The 20,962-nt window shown below is 44.3% G+C and overlaps 1 protein-coding gene across 1 annotated transcript in view; it reads right to left on the minus strand.

The window, feature by feature from the left end:
* Positions 1 to 946: 946 nt before the first annotated feature.
* Positions 947 to 20,962, minus strand: part of LOC127642842 (neuropeptide FF receptor 2-like) — a 39,593-nt gene continuing 19,577 nt past the window's right edge. The window contains exon 4 of the mRNA XM_052125297.1: positions 947 to 1,787. Coding sequence (XP_051981257.1) covers positions 947 to 1,787 — 841 coding nt within the window. The remainder of the gene's footprint in view (positions 1,788 to 20,962) is intronic.

A 20,962-nucleotide genomic window follows, 5' to 3' on the forward strand; every position in this document is an offset into this window, starting at 1 on the left:
TGTTGTTATATGAGGGGCTTTCTCAGCAAATATCGGGACACCATGTAATTAATTCGATTATAATTTGTAATCGATTGACAGCCCTAATATATATATAATTGTTAAATATATATATATATATATATATATATATATATATATATATATATATATATATATATATATAAATATTCAGATAATTAAAATGCATTATATTCTTGTGGCAGAAGAGTTCATCATTGATAAGACAATACAAAAAGTGGCTTTAGAATACAATGTATTGTTTACTACCATATTATTGAACATAAGCCAAACATTGGCATACAGTTCACAGCAATCCATTTCACAAGTGAAGTTGTCAATCAGTTGGAGATTTATTATGAGGGCTTGTTTAAGGACCCATCAATTTACATCTGCATCAGACCTGCTTGTGTAGCGTCTCAGGTGCGTTGCATCATTAACATAAAATTTTTAGGTCACTGTATCAAGTTAAATATAGTTTAATACTCAATCTTTAAACACATCTTGAGATCACTTAGTTCAGATTTGCGCTAAATCAAGTGTTTTGAATGCAAGAACGTAACGCATGTCTGTGTTGTTGCTGCTGAAGGTTGTTTTCTTCACTGTATAAACTGCGTGTTTTCATACAACTGAAGTATCACTTACTGCCCTCTGGAGTAAACAGGTGGTACTACAAGCTTGCATTTCTCAGGAATCTTACTTATACGGGGACATGCGATTAATTGCATTCATTTTTTTAACGCATTATTTTTTATGAAGTTAATCGCACTGAATTAACACGTTAAATCGACAGCCCTAATATATATATATATATATATATATATATATATTATATAGATAGATAGACATAGATACACACAATTAAACAGCATTAACACAGATATATATCTGTCAATAATATCTGTAATTTGCGATGTAATGAGCCTATTTAGCTATATTATCCTCTTTAAAGAGAAGCCCCTTCCATACTGCATTCTGATACTTTCTCTAAGTCTTCCATCACTAAGTCTTGCTCATTGACGTGATTCATCCTTCTTGAGCTGTTGTTCTCCAGGCTGTTAAGAGAGATGGGCTCTGTGGAGGGTTGTAGGTTCACCGGCCGCACAGAATTACCCTGTACCCTGTGTGAATAGGTCCGATTTTGACCACCAACAGGGCACAGCCCAAACTTAAAGATGGCCTGAAATCCACGGCGGAAGTTCTCATTGAAGAACCCATAAATGATTGGGTTGACGCTGCTATTGAAAAAGGCTAGCCAATGGGCGAAAGGGTAGATGTATATGTTAATAAGCCTGTACTGGTGTTCAGTAAGTCTTACATAGTCTGTTAGCATCATTAATGTCCATAGAGGTAACCAGGACAAGATGAAAAGCAAGGCTACAATGATGAGCATTTTGATTACTCTTTGTTTTTTCTTTGACACAGAGTGCCGGTTATCATGGCCAGGTTTTGCCCCAGTTGGCATAGCTGTTTTAAACAGAGTGATCCCAATCCTTGCATACATGATCACTATGAGGGAAAGTGGAGCCAGGTAAATATTAGCAAACAGAACTGTGGTGTAGATCTTCCTCATCTCCTGGTTGGGCCAGTTTTCCCTACACCAGTAGAAAGGGCTCGATCTGTTGCCATCGCCCAGGAACACACGGATGGCCTGTTCTTTAGTCACTTGAAGCATGACGCCAGACGGACACATGATTGACACTGCCAGGACCCAGATAATCACTATAATGAGAGTGGCTGTAGATATCGTCAGTTTTTGCTTGAATGGGTACACGATACATCTGAATCTGGAAAAGACAACCAGCAGAAACTGCAAAAAATTAACATCTCTATTGCAAAACAATGGCATAAAATTAGAAGCAACAACTACTTAACTAAAGCGGTAGTAACTTCAGCTGCCTTTGTAGCGATTTTTTATTAATGTTGTTATGTTTTTAAAGAGTTTATTGCTTTATTCTTTCTCTTACACTACAGTCAAATGCATACTAATGAACTGAGATTGAACTGAGACTATGTCAATATTTTTCCTCCCTGTTTTCAGTGTGTTTGGTGATGAACAAGCTGACAATATAAAAAAAGGAAAATAATTTTTTTTTGCCCCTAATGCTCTGTTAATGTTTATGGGAACTGAGACATTCTGTTCCCACACCGTTTCAAAATGTTTAAGTTTCTATAAACATTAACAGTACTTTCATCCAAAATAAATGTAAACTTAACAATGGCAACGTTGCAGTCGCGGCTTTCCTTCTTAAAGAAGAATGCCACTCCAGCCGCCCCCCACATTGCTCCTTCTTCTCATGGTATTGAGGATGACCCCGCTGGCGATGGAGGCGATTTAGGGATGGCAATGGTCTCGGTTTCGCCGGGTAGATCTCCATGAACCACCCGCCCCCCCAGCAAACTCGTTGACTTCCGGCTGAGCTCGAGGTGAAAGCGACTCGCCTTACGGCCAGTCTGATGAATTTGCCACTACATCGGAGAGCGTTCTGGCGTCTGACAAGGAAGACTGGACTGGACTTCTGCCTTCGGGTCGGCATGCCCAGTCTGAGGCTGACGCCCAGATGGCCGACATGCTTGTCCGGGCTGCTATCAGCATGGGGTTGGACTGGAACCCTCCATCCTCCCGGCAACCTTCATGGCTAGACGATTTCCACCCCACCCCCCACACCCCCTGGTCCCTTTCTTCCCGGAGGTGCATGATGAGCTGACAAGGTCATGGAGGACACCATTCAGTGCCCACAACTGAACTCCTCACTCATCCGCTCTCACTAACCTTGACAGCGGGGCGACACACGGGTATTTTGAGGTCCCCCAGGTGGACAGAGCGGTTGCGATCCACCTGTGTCCTGAGAATGCCACCACCTGGCGGGATCGCCTGGTGCTCCCCTTCAAGGCCTGTAGGATTAAGTCCCTCCTGCAGGTTCACCAGGCCAAGATCTGCACTTGGGTAAATCTGACCCCGATGTGTTGCAGTAACTGCAATCTGTGACCGACCTCGCCCTCCGGGCCACAGCGTGGACACTCAGGCAGGTATTGGCCACCCTCAGGGTCCAGGAATGTCACCTATGGCTGAACCTGGTCGAGATGCGGGAGGTAGACAAAGCTCGCTTTCTCAACACCCCCGTCTCCCAGCTCGGTCTATTCGGCGACACTGTCGACAAATTCGCCCAGCAGTTCTCGGCGGTGAAGAAACAGACAGAGGCCATTTCCCACATCATGCTCCACTCCATCTGCTCGCTGAGGGAATCCTCCTGCGGCTTCCAAATGGCAGGCAGCTCTGCCTCAACCTGGGCGCAGCTCTCAGACCCAGCGTTGAGTGCCCTGCAGGAAGCGCACACTCCCCGTCTCCCGAATGTCCTCGAGGACCCGGAATGCTCCCAAGTATTCCTGTATAAAACAAATCCCTATTGCAATATACAGTAGCAAACTAAAATTTTACAGATTGGCAATAAAGATGTCATGTTTAGATATGTTTTTGTTCATGTCTTGAATCCATGTCTTTCATTTTTTTAAAGTTTTATTCCTGTTTCTTAGTCATGTAATGTCCTGTTTTCCCTCCATCATTATGTGTTTTCATTTGTTATTAGTCTTGTTATTGGTTCTAGTTCGAAATTGGTTTATGTTTATTGTCTTGTTATCTTGTTTAGTGTTCTGTTTGTTCATTGACTTATGTTTCCCCATATCCATGTATTTAAGACCTCATGTTTGCCATTGTCCTCGGCCCTTGACTCTGTCCATGCCCACGACCACAGAGGTCACTCCCGAGACTCTATTTACACCCACAACCACAAAAGTCGTTCCCGAGTCTCTGTTCATGTTCACGACTACAGGTTGTTTTCAAGTCTCTTCCCATGATCACGACCACGGAGGTTGTTTCCAAGTCTCTGCCCATGTACATGACCTTGGAGGTCGTTTCTAAGTCTCTGTCCATACCCACAACCACAGAGGTTGCTCCCAAGTCTCCGCTCATGTTCAGGACCACAGAGGTCGCTCCTAAGTCTGTGTTCATGTTCACGACCACTGAGGTCTTTTCCCAGTCAATTAGGACACTTAGTTTCAAACCTCCCACAGCTCCATGCCATGTCACTGCCACGCCTGAGTCTGCTCCATACCATGTCACCTGTCACACCTGAGTCTGCAGAGGAGGAGGAGAATGGATTTCGTCTCTGAGACTCAGCCTGTGTTCATGACCACAGAAGTCATTCCCAGGACTCTGTCCATGCCCACGAACACAGAGGTCGCTCCTGAGACTCTGTTTACACCCACAACCACAGAAGTCTTTCCCGAGTCTCTGTTCATGTTCACAACCACAAAGGTCGTTTTCAAGTCTCTGCCCATGTTCACGACCATGGAGGTTGTTTTCAAGTCTCTGCCCATGTTCACGACCACAGAGGTCACTCCCAAGGCTCCACTCGTGTTCACGACCACAGAGGTCACTCCTAAGTCTCCGGTCATGTTCACTACCACTGAGGTCTTTTCCCAGTCAATTAGGACACTTAGTTTCGAGCCTCCCACAGCTCCATGCCCTGTCACCGCCACGCCTGAGTCTAATCCATACCATGTCAACGCCACGCCTGAGTCTGCTCCAGGCCATGTCACGCCTCAGCTTGCTCCATGCCATGCCTCAGCCATGCCTCAGCTTGCTCCATGCCAAGTCATAAGCAAGCCTCTGCTCCACGGTCCAGGAGTGAATTCTACATCTTTAAGTAAACTGCACCTGGGTTTCTACACTTCATCATCGTCATCTGCTCCTGTGTCATTGCCTGCCAGCATCCTTACAGAAGAGTTCATTTTCAAAAATAATTTGATTACTCTTAACTAATTTACTGTAGCAACATCATTGTTAACACAAAAAACTGTACAAAGAGAAAATTATAATTCTGTGGAGGTTGGACATAGTGCTTTTTCTTGTTGGCTTGCTTTTTTTTTATATGAACTGCACGGCACTGATTGATATTCATGGTGTTCAATTACAAATACTCATTATACTCTAACTATATGAAAAAAGATACAAGATCCTTTACAATGAACCACAGTGCGAATATTCAGACAGCTGAAGAGAGAAAAATTGAGCATGAAACATGACCTCAGTTGAATATTTAACACGTAATCATATGTCATTCCATGTGTAAAAATGTAAGTGGCAGTAAAACACACTGATTCACCATCTGGTAGTAATAAGCAGGAACAGCTGTACTACAGTGATAACATGCACACCACACACAAACACAAACAAACACACACACAAACACACACACACACACACACACACACACACACGCATGTAGTGTTTCCATGTTTTATGGGGACTTTCCATAGACATAATGGTTTTTATACTGTACAAACTTTATATTCTATCCCCTAAACCTAACCCTCACAGAAAACTTTCTGCATTTTTACATTTTCAAAAAACATAATTTAGTATGATTTATAAGCTGTTTTCCTCATGGGGACCGACAAAATGTCCCCACAAGGTCAAAAATTTCAGGTTTTACTATCCTTATGGGGTCTTTTGGTCCCCACAAAGTGATAAATACACGCTCACGCTCACACACACACACACACACACACACACACACACACACACACACACACACACACACACACACACACTAGTTTTTATATTGTTGTGGGGACTCTCCATAGAATTCCATGCATTTTATGATCTTAGAACAGATTTTTTCCCCAAATGTACCATGGTTTGGTGATATAACCATGACATCAGGTGGGCACGGAAGTCCAGCTTTTCAGTCTAAAGGAACAGAAAACTTCCAAAAGCAACCATGACTGCCAACAACAGAGCCTGAATTTACTAGTACAAATACACACCAACCGCCCTGCCACCACTTGATGTTGGTACTTATCACATTTATCAGCCAACATGAAACTGATAATCGCTTCCTATCATTTTTAAGTGAGTCTTTTTTGATCACACAAAGAGTAAATAATAATGGAGATATTAAACAAAGGTTCAGAATTGGAGCTTGCTCATCTAATCTGTCAATCAACCCACATGGTACATAAGCAGGAGCTTGCCTCAATCTTTCTGGAATCCCTCCACCCAAGGGTGAAGCAGCCAGTGGAGATTAGGGCACATGTCCCCCACACTCTTTAAAAAAGGTAATTCGATCCCCCACACTTTTCCAAGCTAAACCCATACCCGTATTCTTTGCGTTTTGTTACTTTGGGCTGATTGTGAAACCATCCAGACATCACATGTGAGTTTCATGAGCCAAAAACAACCCTTACGTAATAGGCGGTCAGTCAGACAGTCTGCGCAGCTCTGTTAATTTCTACAAAGTTGCTTTCAACAATGCTCATTTCTCCATTTTATAAGCATCGATGTTGATCTAAATTAATAATCTAGATATGAGGAACACACAAACGAGAATTATTTATCGGCATATCATTCTTGATTGGCAGCTTTACGTGAAATGCACTGCAGAAAAAGAACTAAAAAAGGACAATCCTTCTTTTAAGCACACATTATTCTGTAAGTGTAGTCAATATCAGTGCCTGAGTCTACATTAAGTTATTATATTTACATTATGTTTTTGAGGTAATAGTTTGATCGGTTCTTTTAGACAATTTAAGCAGATTTCTAGATCTGTGTTAAATAAAGCTATTCAATAGCTATTTTATATCTAGCTATTTATATAGCTATTTTATATCCTGTTTTCTTTACCTCTATGTTGGTGTGCAATCTTCAAACTGTAGGAAAAAAGATAGAACTGCTGTGTTCTTTGATGCATTTTACTGCAGTCAATAGATATGTAGACATGCATTTTATACATGAAAATGTATGGACTTATTGACTTAGAGAAATTATAGATTTGCTTTGTTTTTATAATGTATAAAACCTCTACTAAAATCTCTTTGTACGTAGGTCTGTAGACATAAACATTTTAAAGGATTACATTTTTCTTTTAATCATTGATTCATTGACTAACTAATTTCACACTAGACATCACCAAGTGGCATCACCAGAAATGGCCACTGAATGAAACATTAAATGGATCTGAAAAAAATTTGGTGAATGTAGTCAAAACACTCAAGCCACTTCGATACATTTTAATCCCACAATGCACAAGCACAGAGGAAAAAAAATAATTGTACACATGCACAATTGGCATGATTGTAATTGTTTAAATGATTAATTCAAGGACCAGCTTGTGGTCAGTCTTTTATTGTCATGTGTGAAACAGAAGCAAGTGCACAACAAGATACCCTTTATTTCTGCAGCTCAATTTGCTAAATGTTGCACTTAATTTGCAATACTTGAATCTTTAAAATTCTACAAGAATATAATACTTACCGTACATCATACTTGTATACAGGGCTGGACTGGGAAGATCAATCGGCCCGAGATTTTACAACTGGCCCAACTGTTGAGCAGGGGGGTTCGCTGTCCTTTTCTGCATATCGCGGCACCGTTTTGTGGTCCGTTCTGCATAACACGGCAGCTCATTGTTGCTTATCTCGAGCCATTCGGCAAGTTTCACGGCCGAACCACCGGCCCGCTCGGTTCTCCCGATGGACATTCCACCCTGATCGGCCCAAAGGTGCGTCGGCCCATCAGGAAAATGCCCGGTATGCTAGATTACCAGTCCAGTCCTGCTTGTATATTAATATATACTGTAATTTATAAATACTGCACTGTAAGTTTTGGGTCTGTGTGAGCTACCTGCTGACTGCTATGCCCTTCCTCCACCTCTCCATCTCCTTCCTCAATCTTTTAAAAGTTCCTGCTCTATAAAGTCCTTAATACAAATATTAAGTAGTCCCATGGTGAGTTAATTAGAGCTCGAGTTGAGCCTCATCCTCGAGCCCCTCTTTTGCGGACAGCAAGCCAATTATGTTTAGCCTTTAATCTGAAAAAATATATGGGCAGGCAATCTCCTGAAACTATAGTGGTTTTGGGTTTTTCAATAACCGATGCTGATATTTAGAGATTAGGGTGATTTATAGATAACAAATAATACTGTATACATAAAACAATTCAATGATAGCAATTGAGACCAAATAACTGAAATTTATACCTTTTTTTTTTTTTACACAATATTATCTCAAATGCAGAAAATAAAATCAAAACAGAACAGAAATCGTATATTATCTATGACAAGGCTGTCAGTAGTTCCCCTTCTGTCACTAACTCAACATTGTGTTGATGTAATGACAATAGGGGTCGCTCTTTAGAGCCCCGAACACCTCCCATTCTTTGAGAAAAGGCCAATGTGAATTGATGAGTGGAATTTGCATGCCATTACCCCGGACATACGGGTATAAAAGGAGCTGGAATGCAACCACTCATTCAGATTTTTTCTTCGGAGCCAAACATTTGTACTATCAGCGAACTGAATAATACTGCTGTTCCATTCACCTCTTTCCAGTAGCTTTCTCCTGAGATTTCGCCTCTGTGCACTTCGACAGTGCTAAAAGAGTGTATATTCCTGCTAAAGAGTATATTTTCTCTATTAGAGCACACACATTAATGTTGAGTGTAGTTGAATGTATACAGACACGTCTTTAAAAAAGATGCCTTTCCGTCTTTGTGTGATTCCTGGATGTGGTCTTTATCTCTCCGCTTCCGACAGCCACGGGTGCTGCCTCTCGTGTCTGGACAGCGATCACACCGAGGCAGCATTTGTGGATGTTCTCATTGCGAGAATATGACCATGGCAACCTTGCTGTCGCAGCTTTCCTTCTTCCACTAGAAAGCCACTCTAGCCACCCCCCACGCTGCGCCTTCTACCCACGGGTATGAGGCCGGCCCGACTGGTACTGGAGACGATTTGGGGAGTTCAATGGGCGCGGTCTCGCCGGGTAATTCTCCCCTGTCCGGTTCCGAAATGAAACGCCTCACGGCCAGCATGACGTCTCTTTCGGGGCCTGCGAGCAGGATGAGTCTTCGATTGCTGCATCGGAGAGAGCGCTGGCGATGCCGGACGCCGATGACTGGACTGGGCTGCCAATTTCGGGTCTGCCCGCCCAGTCTGAGGCTGATGCAGAGCTGACCGCGATGCTTGCCCGGGCCTCTGGGTTGGACTGGTACAATCCACACTCCCCTGAGCGCTCGTGGCTTGATTATTGGTTCCTGAGTTCGGGGTGCCGCTCACGGCCATGCCCTTTCTTCCCGGAGGTGCACCGGGATGAACTGACAAGGTCATGGGGGGGCATCTTTCCTGGTCAGGACCACGACTGGGTTGCCACATCAACTGCCTAGAGTTGCAGGCTCTATTACTCGCCCTGTCCAGGGCAAGCGTGTGTTGGTTCGGTCCGACAACACAGTTACAGTAGCATATATAAATCGCCAAGGCGGCGTACACTCTCGTCGCATGTCGCAGCTCGCCCGCCATTTCCTCCTCTGGAGTCAGCAGCAGCTGAGGTCACTGCGGGGCCATTCACATCCTGGGCAGCCTCAAGGCCACAGCAGACGCGCTGTCGCAGCAGGCAATGCTCAACGGAGAGTGGAGACTACACACCCAGGTGGTCAAACTGATTTGGAGTCAATTCAGTAAAGCACAGGCACACAGCTTGCCCCGGGGGCTGCGCAAATACGCATTCCCCCCACTGAGCCTTCTTGCAATGAATTGGCCTACCAGACCCAGACCGTGCCCACTCCCTTGCAGGTTCGAGCACACTCTACGAGGCATACTCGTGGGCACTGGCCAATGGCACCTCTCTAGTGGAAATCTGCAGAGCAGCGGGCTGGGCAACACCCAATACCTTCACAAGATTTTGCCGGTATGTGAGCAGTATCATCCCATGTTCTTTCATGTACGAACAGGTAGAGTTCGGTAATACGGAACAGCTAGCCGGGTGTAACGCTTGCGTATAGCACCTTTTCCATTCCGTTAGGTGAAAATGTGTGCCCCCATTCGAGTTCACAAAGTCGTGGACCTTGGAACGTCATGGTTACTGTATGACAGTAACCATCAACACAAAGTTAATATTAGTATTCTGATACTACAGTGGTTATGTAGGAATTTAATTTATTCAGGAGTAAGAACCAGAAAGATGTTTGCGCAATCCCTAAAAATCCCCAAAAGGGATTGGCGTGGGCAGGGTTGGGAGGGTTACTTTTTAAATATATTCCACTACAGATTAGTGATTTCATGCTGTAAAATGTAATTCATAACATATATCTGTTAGATTACTGAAGGTCAGTAACATATTCTAAATACTTTGGATTACTTCTTCAGCTCTGGAATATTTTTTCACTTGTTTTGACTTTAAAAACTCTGGCAGTACAGTAAGACAAAATACATATGTTAAAAATGCATTCCCTGAAAAACCTAAATATCATATGCAGTGATAAATCAAATTGATCTTGTTTTAAGGATTTTTAAAGGAAAAAAATAAAGAAATTATTATCAAGAATACAATTTTTACCCTAATATCAAAGGTCTTACTAGAAAAAAGAAATTATGATCCAACATGGATTTTCTTGATAAAAAAAATATGATCGAGCTTGGTAACGTGTGCATGTAAAATTGCTAGAAATAGCATTTTAGCTTAACATAAAGCTGACAATTTACACAAGGATTATTTCTATTTCTTCTGCTCCAAACTTACTTCAAACTTACTTCTGTCTGCTTTTATGAATGTAACACATCATAAGAAAGTGTTTCACTGCTGTTCAAATGCACTTTGGATCGCATCATTTATATGTATACATGTTCCCTTTACAAAAGGCTTCACTTTGATGTTGCGCTGCTAAGCGCTACGGGGGAACAGCTTTCGCTGTGAGCCGAGCTGAAATAATGTGTGGAACACGTCAATGAACATTGACCGGAATTTATAGCCTCGGTTGATGTAATCATTAGATGCACCTGAGGCCAGGCTATAAATGGATACGTCACCAGGTGTCGTCAGAAACTCTTTTTTCAGAGCGATTCTGTTTCTGTGTGTTTCACACACCCTGTCAAAACTTTCTTTCCTCTGTTAGGAGATAGAATCAGTTAGGCAGTGTGCAGTGAATGTTGTTCTATTTTTCTCTTCTGTTTAGAAAATATTATATATATATATTTAAAAAAAAAGAGAGAATGACTGAAAGCAAACGGTGCGTGTTCCTCTCTTAACGCTCTATAGCTGATGACGGCACACATCAGTTTTTGCTGTTTGTTTGGGGGTAAGAGCACGCTGCTCTCGCGTTGCAGCAGGGCGGTGTGAGCACTGCGATTTGCTTTAACAGGCAGAGTGCGTCGTGCTCGCCTCGCTTGCTTCCGGGAGTCAGCACTCACGAAAAGATCGTTCGTGGGGCTCGTGCATGGATTTGGCTGAGGAGCAAGAGACGGGTTGATCCCTTTCTCTCACTCTCTCCCCAAACCCAGCTGGTCCTTCACATGATCTCGAAGCGTGTTCCGACGCTTCTTCGGATCATGAGGTGGATCACAATTCTCTTCCCGCCTCCGAGCTTTCCGTCCGCGATAAAAAAATATACGGAGGAATTGCTCGATGTTGTTACTCGTGCGGTTGCCAGATTGGACTGGCCACACGAAAAAGAGACTCCAAATTAGGGGATAGATTTTATCTTCCAGTCTAAGAAAGGGAACGCCTCATGGGTCCCTTCCCTTTCTTTGATAACCTCCATGAAGAGCTTTTTCTCTCATGGAGAACCCCTAAAAAAATATATATATATATATATATATATATATATATTTTCTTCCCGTGTTCACATACCCTCGACGTCATTATATTCGACTATCGTGGGTGCTGAGGCACGGGGTATTCAGTGATGCCGCCGGTCGAAGAGGCGCTTGAGGGCTATCTCTGCCGGGCTCGGCATCGTCACTTAAAGCCCTCTCTCCCCTCAAAGCCTTGTAGGACAACCTCCACTTTAGTGGGAAGGGCTTATCAAGCAGCAGGTCAGGCTGGTGCTGCTCTGCACACTATGCTGTTTTTCAGGCATACCAGGCTGACCTCCTGGACGACCTGAGTGTGGGTTCTGCGCTTGACAAGCAAGCCTCAGACCCACCTCGGTCCTGACTGAAGGGAGGCTCAAAAGCAAAGCGTGGCGAGTCGTGCTCCTCCTCCCAGGGATTGGGGACAGTCTCGCCGCCCTCGCCAGCCCCGAAGCAAGACCTCAGGACTATAAATTCTAGTAAGAGAAAACCCTGAAGGTCTTGCGCCTAGATTAGGGGTAGCTCCCCTCGGGACGGGGCGCGTGCTTCACTTCACCCCACCCGGTACCCCCTCGAAGCCCCTCCATTCCCGCCACCACTTGGTGTTTCGGGTTGCAGAGGGTTCCGTCAAAATCGGGTGTTTTCGCTGTTCCTGCATTTTATTCAGGACGCGAAACACCCGACAACCCCTCAACAGGAAGTGTTAAAATATAATACCCATCTCAGAGATCCTGGCAGCATGGAAACTTCTGCCGGATATATTCTTTTCTGTGGGTCTTACAAGGGCGTCAGGATTTAATTCTCTCGCCGCTTTTCCGTGTTTCAACGGCGTGTTCTCACTACCGTAAACCGGATTTCTTTTTTGTAAAAAAAAAAAACTCAATCTCCTGGTTAAAGGGGCCATGGTATGTGTTCCCCTTCCAGAGAGAGAGTTAGGTTATTACACTAAATACTTCCCGTTTCCCATGGAGGGTGAGGGGTGGCGTCTGGCTTAGATCTTAAAGCTTGAACTACCCGTGGGTGTTCAAGTCCAAGGTGATGCCTGTCAAGACGGTCGTGTCTCAAGCCCTACAACTCGTTTGGCTGGTCACCATCGATCTTATGACGCACTTCTATACTTCATTTAGAAGTTCTGCCACAACATGGAAAGTTCCTGAGGTTCACTTCGGGGCGAAGTCTTCCAGGGTCAGGTTCTTTCACTCAGCCTAGCCCTTTTTACCCGCACATTCACAATGCATGATGTAGCTGGCTCCTTGTGACTCCGGGGCATCTGCATTCTGAATTACGTAGACGACTGGCTGATCCTAGCGCAGTTCCAGGAACTGGCAGTTCAGCACAGGGACATCGTCTTAGCTCATCTGTTTCTCTGGGGTTGAGGCTCAACGCCAAGAAAAGCGTCCTCTCTCCCACTCAGAACACTGTCTATCGGGGCATCGTATGGAGTTCAATCTCAATGCGGGAACAACTGTCTCCCGCTAGGATTGAGTCCATTCAGATCACCCTGAGCAAAGTCAGGCTAGGTCAAGGTTGCACTGTTATCAGTACCAACGATTTCCAGGTCTCAGGGCGAACGCGTCCGGACCTTCTGCTCATGAGACCGTTTTTGTTGTGGCCAAAAGCCAGGGGATTTCTTCCAAGGGCCAAAACCCCTGGGCTAAATAGGGTTACGCGCCTCAGGCTTCGTTCCCTTCCTATGTGGTTCAGACCCCGGTTTTCTGCCTTGGGTCCCACTCTAGGTGCGTCTTGTTGTCGCAGACTGCTAACGACAGACGCCTCCCTGATGGGCGGGGTAGCGGCCTTAAGTGGTCAGATCCAGCTTAAGGGGATAGGAGGGTCATCAGCTCGGTTGTCACAGTCTCTGTCTCGGGTTGATGGCTGTATTTCTGGCCCTGAAATACCTCCTCCTGAGGCTGCCATGTCTTGGTGCGAGTGGACAATACAGCGGTAGCCTCTTACATAAATCTTCAAGGAGACCCACGTTCTTGTCAGCTGTATTTCTGACACGTCGGATTCTCCTTAGGGCCCAGGGTAAGCTCCTGTCACTCAGGTCAGTTATATCCCTGGATGCCCGTGATCACGGGAGCAGATTTACGGTCCAGACAGGAAATACCAACGGGGAGTTAAGAACTCCACCCTAAGGTAGTAGTTGCCCAGAGTTCAGCCAGCAAGGGTTTTTGCCTCTTACTGATAGCACCGGCTGGCCAAACAGGGCTTGGTTCTCGGAGCTAATCTCTTCCCTCGACAGCTCGCCTTGGGCGATTCCGAACAGGAAGGATCTTCTATCTCAGGCACAGGGCAATATTTCATCCCTGCCCCAAATTGTGGAATCTTTCATGTTTGGCCCCTAAGGGTACCAACTGAGGGACACAGGGCTCTCTCCTGAGGTTATCGAGACCTTTTTAAATGCCGGGCTTTTTCCACTTGGAACAGGTTTGGGTGAGATCTTAGGGCAGAAGAGGACCTCTTCGCCTCTATGAATAGCGCAATGCCTCATCTACTTCTCCCTGAAATCACCCAGCCCCCTTGGGTCTGGACGTTAAGACACATACATGACCCAGAATGCGTCTGTATGTGTTTCTCTCCCCGGTTTCTCTGCTCCCGGGAGTCTTGGCAATGTTCACCAGCAAGGGTCTTGCCTCCTAATAATGGCGCTGTGCTGGCCGAACAGGATATGTTTCTCGGAGTTAATTCTCTCCTCGACGGCTCGCCTTGGGCGATTCCGAACAGGGAGGACCTTCTCATCCTTGGAACTGATCTGGGTAGATTTTACAGGGCAGAAGAGGACCTCTTCGCCTCTGTTGATAGCGCAATGTCTCCTCTACTTCTCCCCGAGTCACCCAGTCCCCCCCCCCTCCCCCTCGGGAGGGGCTGAACGTAGAAAAGCAAATGCGCCTGCATGCGTTTCCTTCTGCTAAAGTTCTTATTACAGAACCAGCTAACTGCCAGTTTGCTTCAGTTCTGGATTTTCTGTAGAAAGAACTGTCAGCGGGCACTTGCCTCGCCACTGCCAGGCTGTATTTGTCCACTGCGGTTTGCCACGGCTTGGTGGGCGGGGTGCCCTCAAAGAGGCATCCTCATTATTGCCCGGGCCTACGAGGCGCGCGGTCAAGCTTCGCCAGTAGGTTTCAGGGCGCACTCTACCAGAGGGCACTCCTCCTCTAAAACCTTGTCTAGAGTTCTCCCTCTGCAGCAAGTTTGTGATGCGGCAGGTTGTCCTCTCCGCACACATTCATTAGATTTTTATAGTTTGGATGTTTTGCCACTCCGGGCTCTTATGCCCTTGAGTCGACATCTCAGCCCATGCCTAAACAAGTTTGTGATGCGGCAGGTTGTCCCCTCCGCACACATTCGTTGGACTTTTTTAGTTTGGATGTTTTGCCACTCCGGGCTCTTATGCCCTTGAGTCGACATCTCAAGCTCATGTCTGGACAAGTTTGTGATGTGGCAGGCTGGTCCTCTCCGCTCACATTCATCAGTCTTTATGACAAGTTTGTGTTGCGATAGGGTTCTCTTCACACACATTCATCGAACTTTGTGGGCTAGATGCTTTGCTACTCCGGGCTCTTATGCCCTTGAGTTGACATCTCAGCCCATGCCTAAACAAGTTTGTGATGCGGCAGGTTGTCCCCTCCGCACACATTCGTTGGACTTTTTAGTTTGGATGTTTTGCCACTCCGGGCTCTTATGCCCTTGAGTCGACATCTCAGCTCATACCTGAACAAGATTGTGATGCGGCAGGCTGATCCTCTCCGCTCACATTCATCAGTTTTCATGACAAGTTTGTGTTGCGATAGGGTTCTCTTCGCACACATTCATCGAACTTTATGGGTTAGATGCTTTGCTACTCCGGGCTCTTATGCCCTTGAGTCGACATCTCAGCTCATGCCTGAGCAAGTTTGTGATCGCGGCAGGCTGGTCCTCTCCGCTCACATTCATCATTTTTATGACAAGTTTGTGTTGCGATAGGGTTCTCTTCGCACACATTCATCGAACTTTATGGGTTAGATGCTTTGCTACTCCGGGCTCTTATGCCCTTGAGTCGACATCTCAGCTCATGCCTGAGCAAGTTTGTGATGCAGCAGGCTGGTCCTCTCCGCTCACATTCATCAGTTTTATGGCAAGTTTGTGTTGCGATAGGGTTCTCTTCGCACACATTCATCGAACTTTATGGGCTAGATGCTTTGCTACTCCGGACTCTTATGTCCTTGAGTCGACATCTCAGCCCATGCCTAAACAAGTTTGTGATGTGGCAGGTTGTCCTCGCCGCACACATTCATTGGACTTTTTTAGTTTGGATGTTCTGCACTCCGGGCTCTCATGCCCTTGAGTCGACATCTCAGCTCATGCCTGAACAAGTTTGTGATGCGGCAGGCTGGTCCTCTCCACACACATTCATCAAAATTGAATGGTTTAGATGTTTATGCTACTCAGGGCTCTTATGCCCTTGAGTCGACATCTCAAGCTCATGTCTGAGACCTCTCGCGTTTTTGTGAGTACACTGCACAACCGTAAGGGTCCGGACAGCCCCAATTGCGGCGGCGTGGGTATTGCGTTCCCCGTAGCGCTTAGCAGCGCAACATCAAAGTGAAGCCTTTTGTAAAGGGAACGTCTCGGGTTACATGTGTAACCCTTGTTCCCTGAAAAAGGCGGAACGAGATGTTGCGCTGCTTTGCCACACTGGGACGTCCCAGGACTGCTCTTCAAAAAGAAGTATCTGACGACACCTGGTGACATATCCATTTATAGCCTGGCCTCAGGTGCATCTAATGATTACATCAACCGAGGCTATAAATTCCGGTCAATGTTCATTGACGTGTTCCACACATTATTTCAGCTCGGCTCACAGCGAAAGCTGTTCCCCCGTAGCGCTTAGCAGCGCAACATCTCGTTCCGCCTTTTTCAGGGAACAAGGGTTACACATGTAACCCGAGACGTTTTCCATCTGAAAGGACTAAATATTAAATGAAACAGATGACAATAAAATGCAAAGTGATCTCTTCAGTAATCAAAATACATTTTGAATGTAACTGTATTCTAATTACCAATGATTAAAATGATAACTTTAGTGAATAAAGTTATATATATTTAATATTTTAAATACGTAATCCTTTTACATGTATTCCGTTACTCTCCAAACCTGGGCGTGGTTGATGCTTGGGCTGGGTTTCCTGAAGCTCTAAGATGAATGTTAGTAGCACTCAAATTTTACTTCAAATTTTATCTCTACAGTGTGCCTCCCGAAAGCATCTTTATCTAAGTAGCACATAAAAGCGCTTGTCAATTAACAATATCTATAAACCACTCTTACATCCATTAAGTGCAACAACACGTATATTTCTCTCATCTTTCACAGTTTATTAGACGCAAATGGACATATAACAAATTATATTAATATATATTGATCATTAGAAAGCCATTGTACACTGATTCACAGTATTATAATTTTTGAAAAAATAGACAGTCTCTGCAGTCTGTGCATGCGAAGTGATAGGTCTAAATCTAAATTTACATGACACATAATACAGTGTAACATTTTATCGGCCTTCTTTGATAAGCATTATTGTAATGACTTCAGAAAGATTAGAAGACATATTAGTTAGGAATGTTATCCTGCAGATTAAAACTTAAATAATAGGCCAATATAAATAATAAAAAACATGGTTAACAAATGAGATTAGAGTGACAGTGTACAATAAGTGAGTCACTCTCTCTCTCTTCCTCCTCTTCTTCAGTCCTAGTCTGTTTATATGGCAGTCACAAATTGCATGCTGCAAAATGACAGTAAGGCAACAAGTTGACAGTGCTTAGAAATTATCTGTTAATATTTAGATAGGTCTATAATTCAGTAGCGTACTGATATCCATAATTTTAATCCTGTTCTTTGTGCATCTCTGGTCCCAGCCAAGAAACAAAACTTTAGGCTACTGTGGCAAGGAGGAGGGCAGGGCCGGGCAGTGATGACGCACGCCCAGACCCTAATCAGGCTAATCAAGCCAGTTTGCGAGAGAGAAAGCTACAGGCAGCTGCCCTGTATGTGTTTATGTTTTTGTTTAATTAAATAATACTTTGATACGTTGTCTGGTTCTCGCCTCCTCCTTTCCATTTTACCCTGTTACATTGGTGCAAAAACACGGGAGCAATGTAACAGGGTAATTTAAAATAATTAATTTTACCGCCTAATTTTGTTTGCTGTTTATTTGCTTGCGATCAAAACTGTGCCATGCACAGTTTCAATTTTTGTGAATGAAGCGCAATCTACAATGAGCCTAATTTAAATAGAAATAAGCCGTCTTTGTGCAGAAAGGAATGACAATGGCTGGGTTTCCCAAAGGCATTGCAACTTAAGCATTTACGATCATCTTATCGAACGTTGCACATTATTTTAAGATGCAGTAACGTCTGTCTCCCAAACCAGCACATAGATCGATCGTATAAAGTAGAAGGTAAGTGCTTCATTCCGGGAGCTGTCCGGTCCAAAGCTGCAAAAGGTTTGGTCAAAATATGTCAAAGTTGTCTGTAACATTGTCAAGGTGCTGAAATGTATTAACTATTACAGAGTTTATTTACAGAAATAATGATGGTTTTAGTAAGATGAGGTAAATACATATTCAACTTCATAGAGATTAATGAAAGTGATGCAAAAATATATGTAACAAAAGTATGCCATGTGCATCAGAAGGGCCTCTCACGTAGCCTAAAGTTTTGTTTCTTTGGCTGGGACCTGAATAGATGCACAAAGAAAATGATTAAAATGATGGACATCAGTAGGCTGAACTATAGACACAAAGACACATGCTTGAAGAAACACACTTTATTATATTTTCATGAACAGATGACAGAAAAGTCGTTGATGCACGTGTCAGATGTGTTGACGATGTAATCGAATATCGCAATGTTTATTTTTTTTAATATCATGAATACATTTTAGCATATTGCCCAGCCCTACTGTGCACTTGTAGCCTTACAGCCATTATGCAGCATTCAATTTGTGACTGCCATGTAAACAGGCTAGGACTATTTGAATCATCCATTGAAAGGAGGAAGACGAGGAGGAGGAAAAGAGAGTATTAATCACTCATTGCACAATCTCACTCTAATCAACTTTGTTAAACATACAGTATTTTATTTATTTATTTTGGCCAATTAAAGTTTGAAACTGCAGGGTCACATTACTCACATATCAGAATCAGAATCAGAATCAGCTTTATTGCCAAGTATGCTTACACATACAAGGAATTTGTCTAGGTGACAGGAGCTTCCAGTCAACAACAATACAAACAATACCAAAAACAGCAGCAAGACATAGGTAATTAAAAACAAAAAGAACACAAAATAAATAATTATACATATACGTACATACACTCACCTTCATACATACCCACATACACACACGTGAGTGCAAATCTAATACAATCTGTTATATAAAGAACAAAAACCTGTATATTATGTACAGAGCAATGTAAGTAATGGCAGAAGTGGATATGTTGGATAATATAAATTAAAATTAAAATTAAACTGTGTATTGCACATAATTATTGCTCAATGGGGCAATTTAATTGTTCATTAGATGGATGGCCTGAGGGAAAAAACTGTTCCTGTGTATGACGGTTCTGGTGTTCAGAGCTCTGAAGCGCCGGCCAGAAGGCAACAGTTCAAAAAGGTAGTGGGCAGGGTGAGTGGGGTCCAGAGTGATTTTACCAGCCTTTTTCCTCACTCTGGAAGTGTACCAATAATCCTCTCAGCAGACCGAACTGTCCTTTGTAGTCTTCTGATGTCTGATTTCGTAGCTGCACCAAACCAGACAGTTATTGAAGTGCAGAGGACAGACTCAATGACTGCTGAATAGAACTGTTTCAGCAGCACTGGTGGCAGGTTGAACTTCCTCAGCTGGCGAAGGCAGTACAACCTCTGCTGGGCCTTTTTCACAATGGAGTCGATGTGTATCTCCCACTTCAGGTCCTGTGAGATGGTAGTGCCCAGGAACCTGAATGACTCCACTGCTGCCACAGTGCTGTTTAGAATGGTGAGGGGGGACAATGTTGGGGTGTTCCTCCTAAAGTCCACAATCATCTCCACTGTTTTGAGCGTGTTCAGCTCCAGGTTGTTTTGACTGCACCAGAAAGCCAGCCGTTCAATCTCCTTTCTATATGCAGACTCATCATCATCTCGGATGAGACCTATGACAGTGGTGTCGTCTGCAAACTTCAGGAGCCTGACAGAGGGGTCCTTGGTGGTGCAGTCATTGGTGTACAGGAAGAAGAGAAGTGGGGAGAGCACACATCCCTGGGGGGCACCAGTGCTGATGGTACAGGTGGTGGAAGTGAATTTTCCCTGCCTCACAAGCTGCTGCCTGTCCGTCAGAAAGCTGGTAATCCACTGACAGGTAGAGGTGGGAACAGGGAGTTGGTTAAACTTAGTCCGGAGTATATCTGGTATGATTGTGTTGAAAGCCGAGCTGAAGTCCACAAAAAGGATCCTTACGTATGTCCCCGGTCTGTCCAGATGTTGCAGGATATGATGCAAACCCATGTTGACTGCATCATCCACAGACCTGTTTGCTCGATAAGCAAATTGAAGGGGGTCCAGAAAGGGTCCAGTGATGTCCTTCAGGTGGGCCAACACCAGTCTCTCAAATGACTTCATGACCACAGATGTCAGGGCGACAGGTCTGTAGTCATTAAGTCCTGTGATTTTAGGTTTCTTAGGGACGGGGATAATAACTGAGCGTTTGAAGCAGCATGGGACTTCACACTGCTCCAGTGATCTATTGAAGATCTGAGTGAAGATGGGGGCCAGTTGGTTAGCACAGGAACGAAGGCAAGCTGGTGAGATGCCATCTGGTCCTGGAGCCTTCCTTGTCCTTTGCTTCTGAAAGACACGGCACACATCGTCCTCACAGATCTTGAATGCAGGTAGTGTAGCAGGAGGGGGGAGGAGGGGGTGTAAGGTATGGCGGAGGATCAGTGGCTTTAACAGATTCACGAACAAACAAGAACTTACTGTTGAAAACTCCCCTAATTACTGAAATAGCGCCAACCAGTCTCCACAAGCACAATAAATGTATTGACAAAGAGACAATGAACTATTGACAGAGAATCGCATGTGACATCCGCATGCTCACCACGTGCTTATCGTGTGGACAGGAAGGGGGAAACTTTGAACGTAAAAATGTGTGTGTGTTTTTCAGTTAAACACAGAACTGCATATTGCTAATGAAATACGTGTAATCCCTGTATGTTGTGTATTTCTGAGGTATATCAAACTCGTTAGAACTGTTTCGTTGTGTGTTTTAAACTCTGAGGCCTCATATTTAATAGCCTCAGTGTATATTCCCTTTC

Source organism: Xyrauchen texanus, chromosome 4 (assembly GCF_025860055.1).
Source record: "Xyrauchen texanus isolate HMW12.3.18 chromosome 4, RBS_HiC_50CHRs, whole genome shotgun sequence".
NCBI classification, from domain to species: domain Eukaryota; kingdom Metazoa; phylum Chordata; class Actinopteri; order Cypriniformes; family Catostomidae; genus Xyrauchen; species Xyrauchen texanus.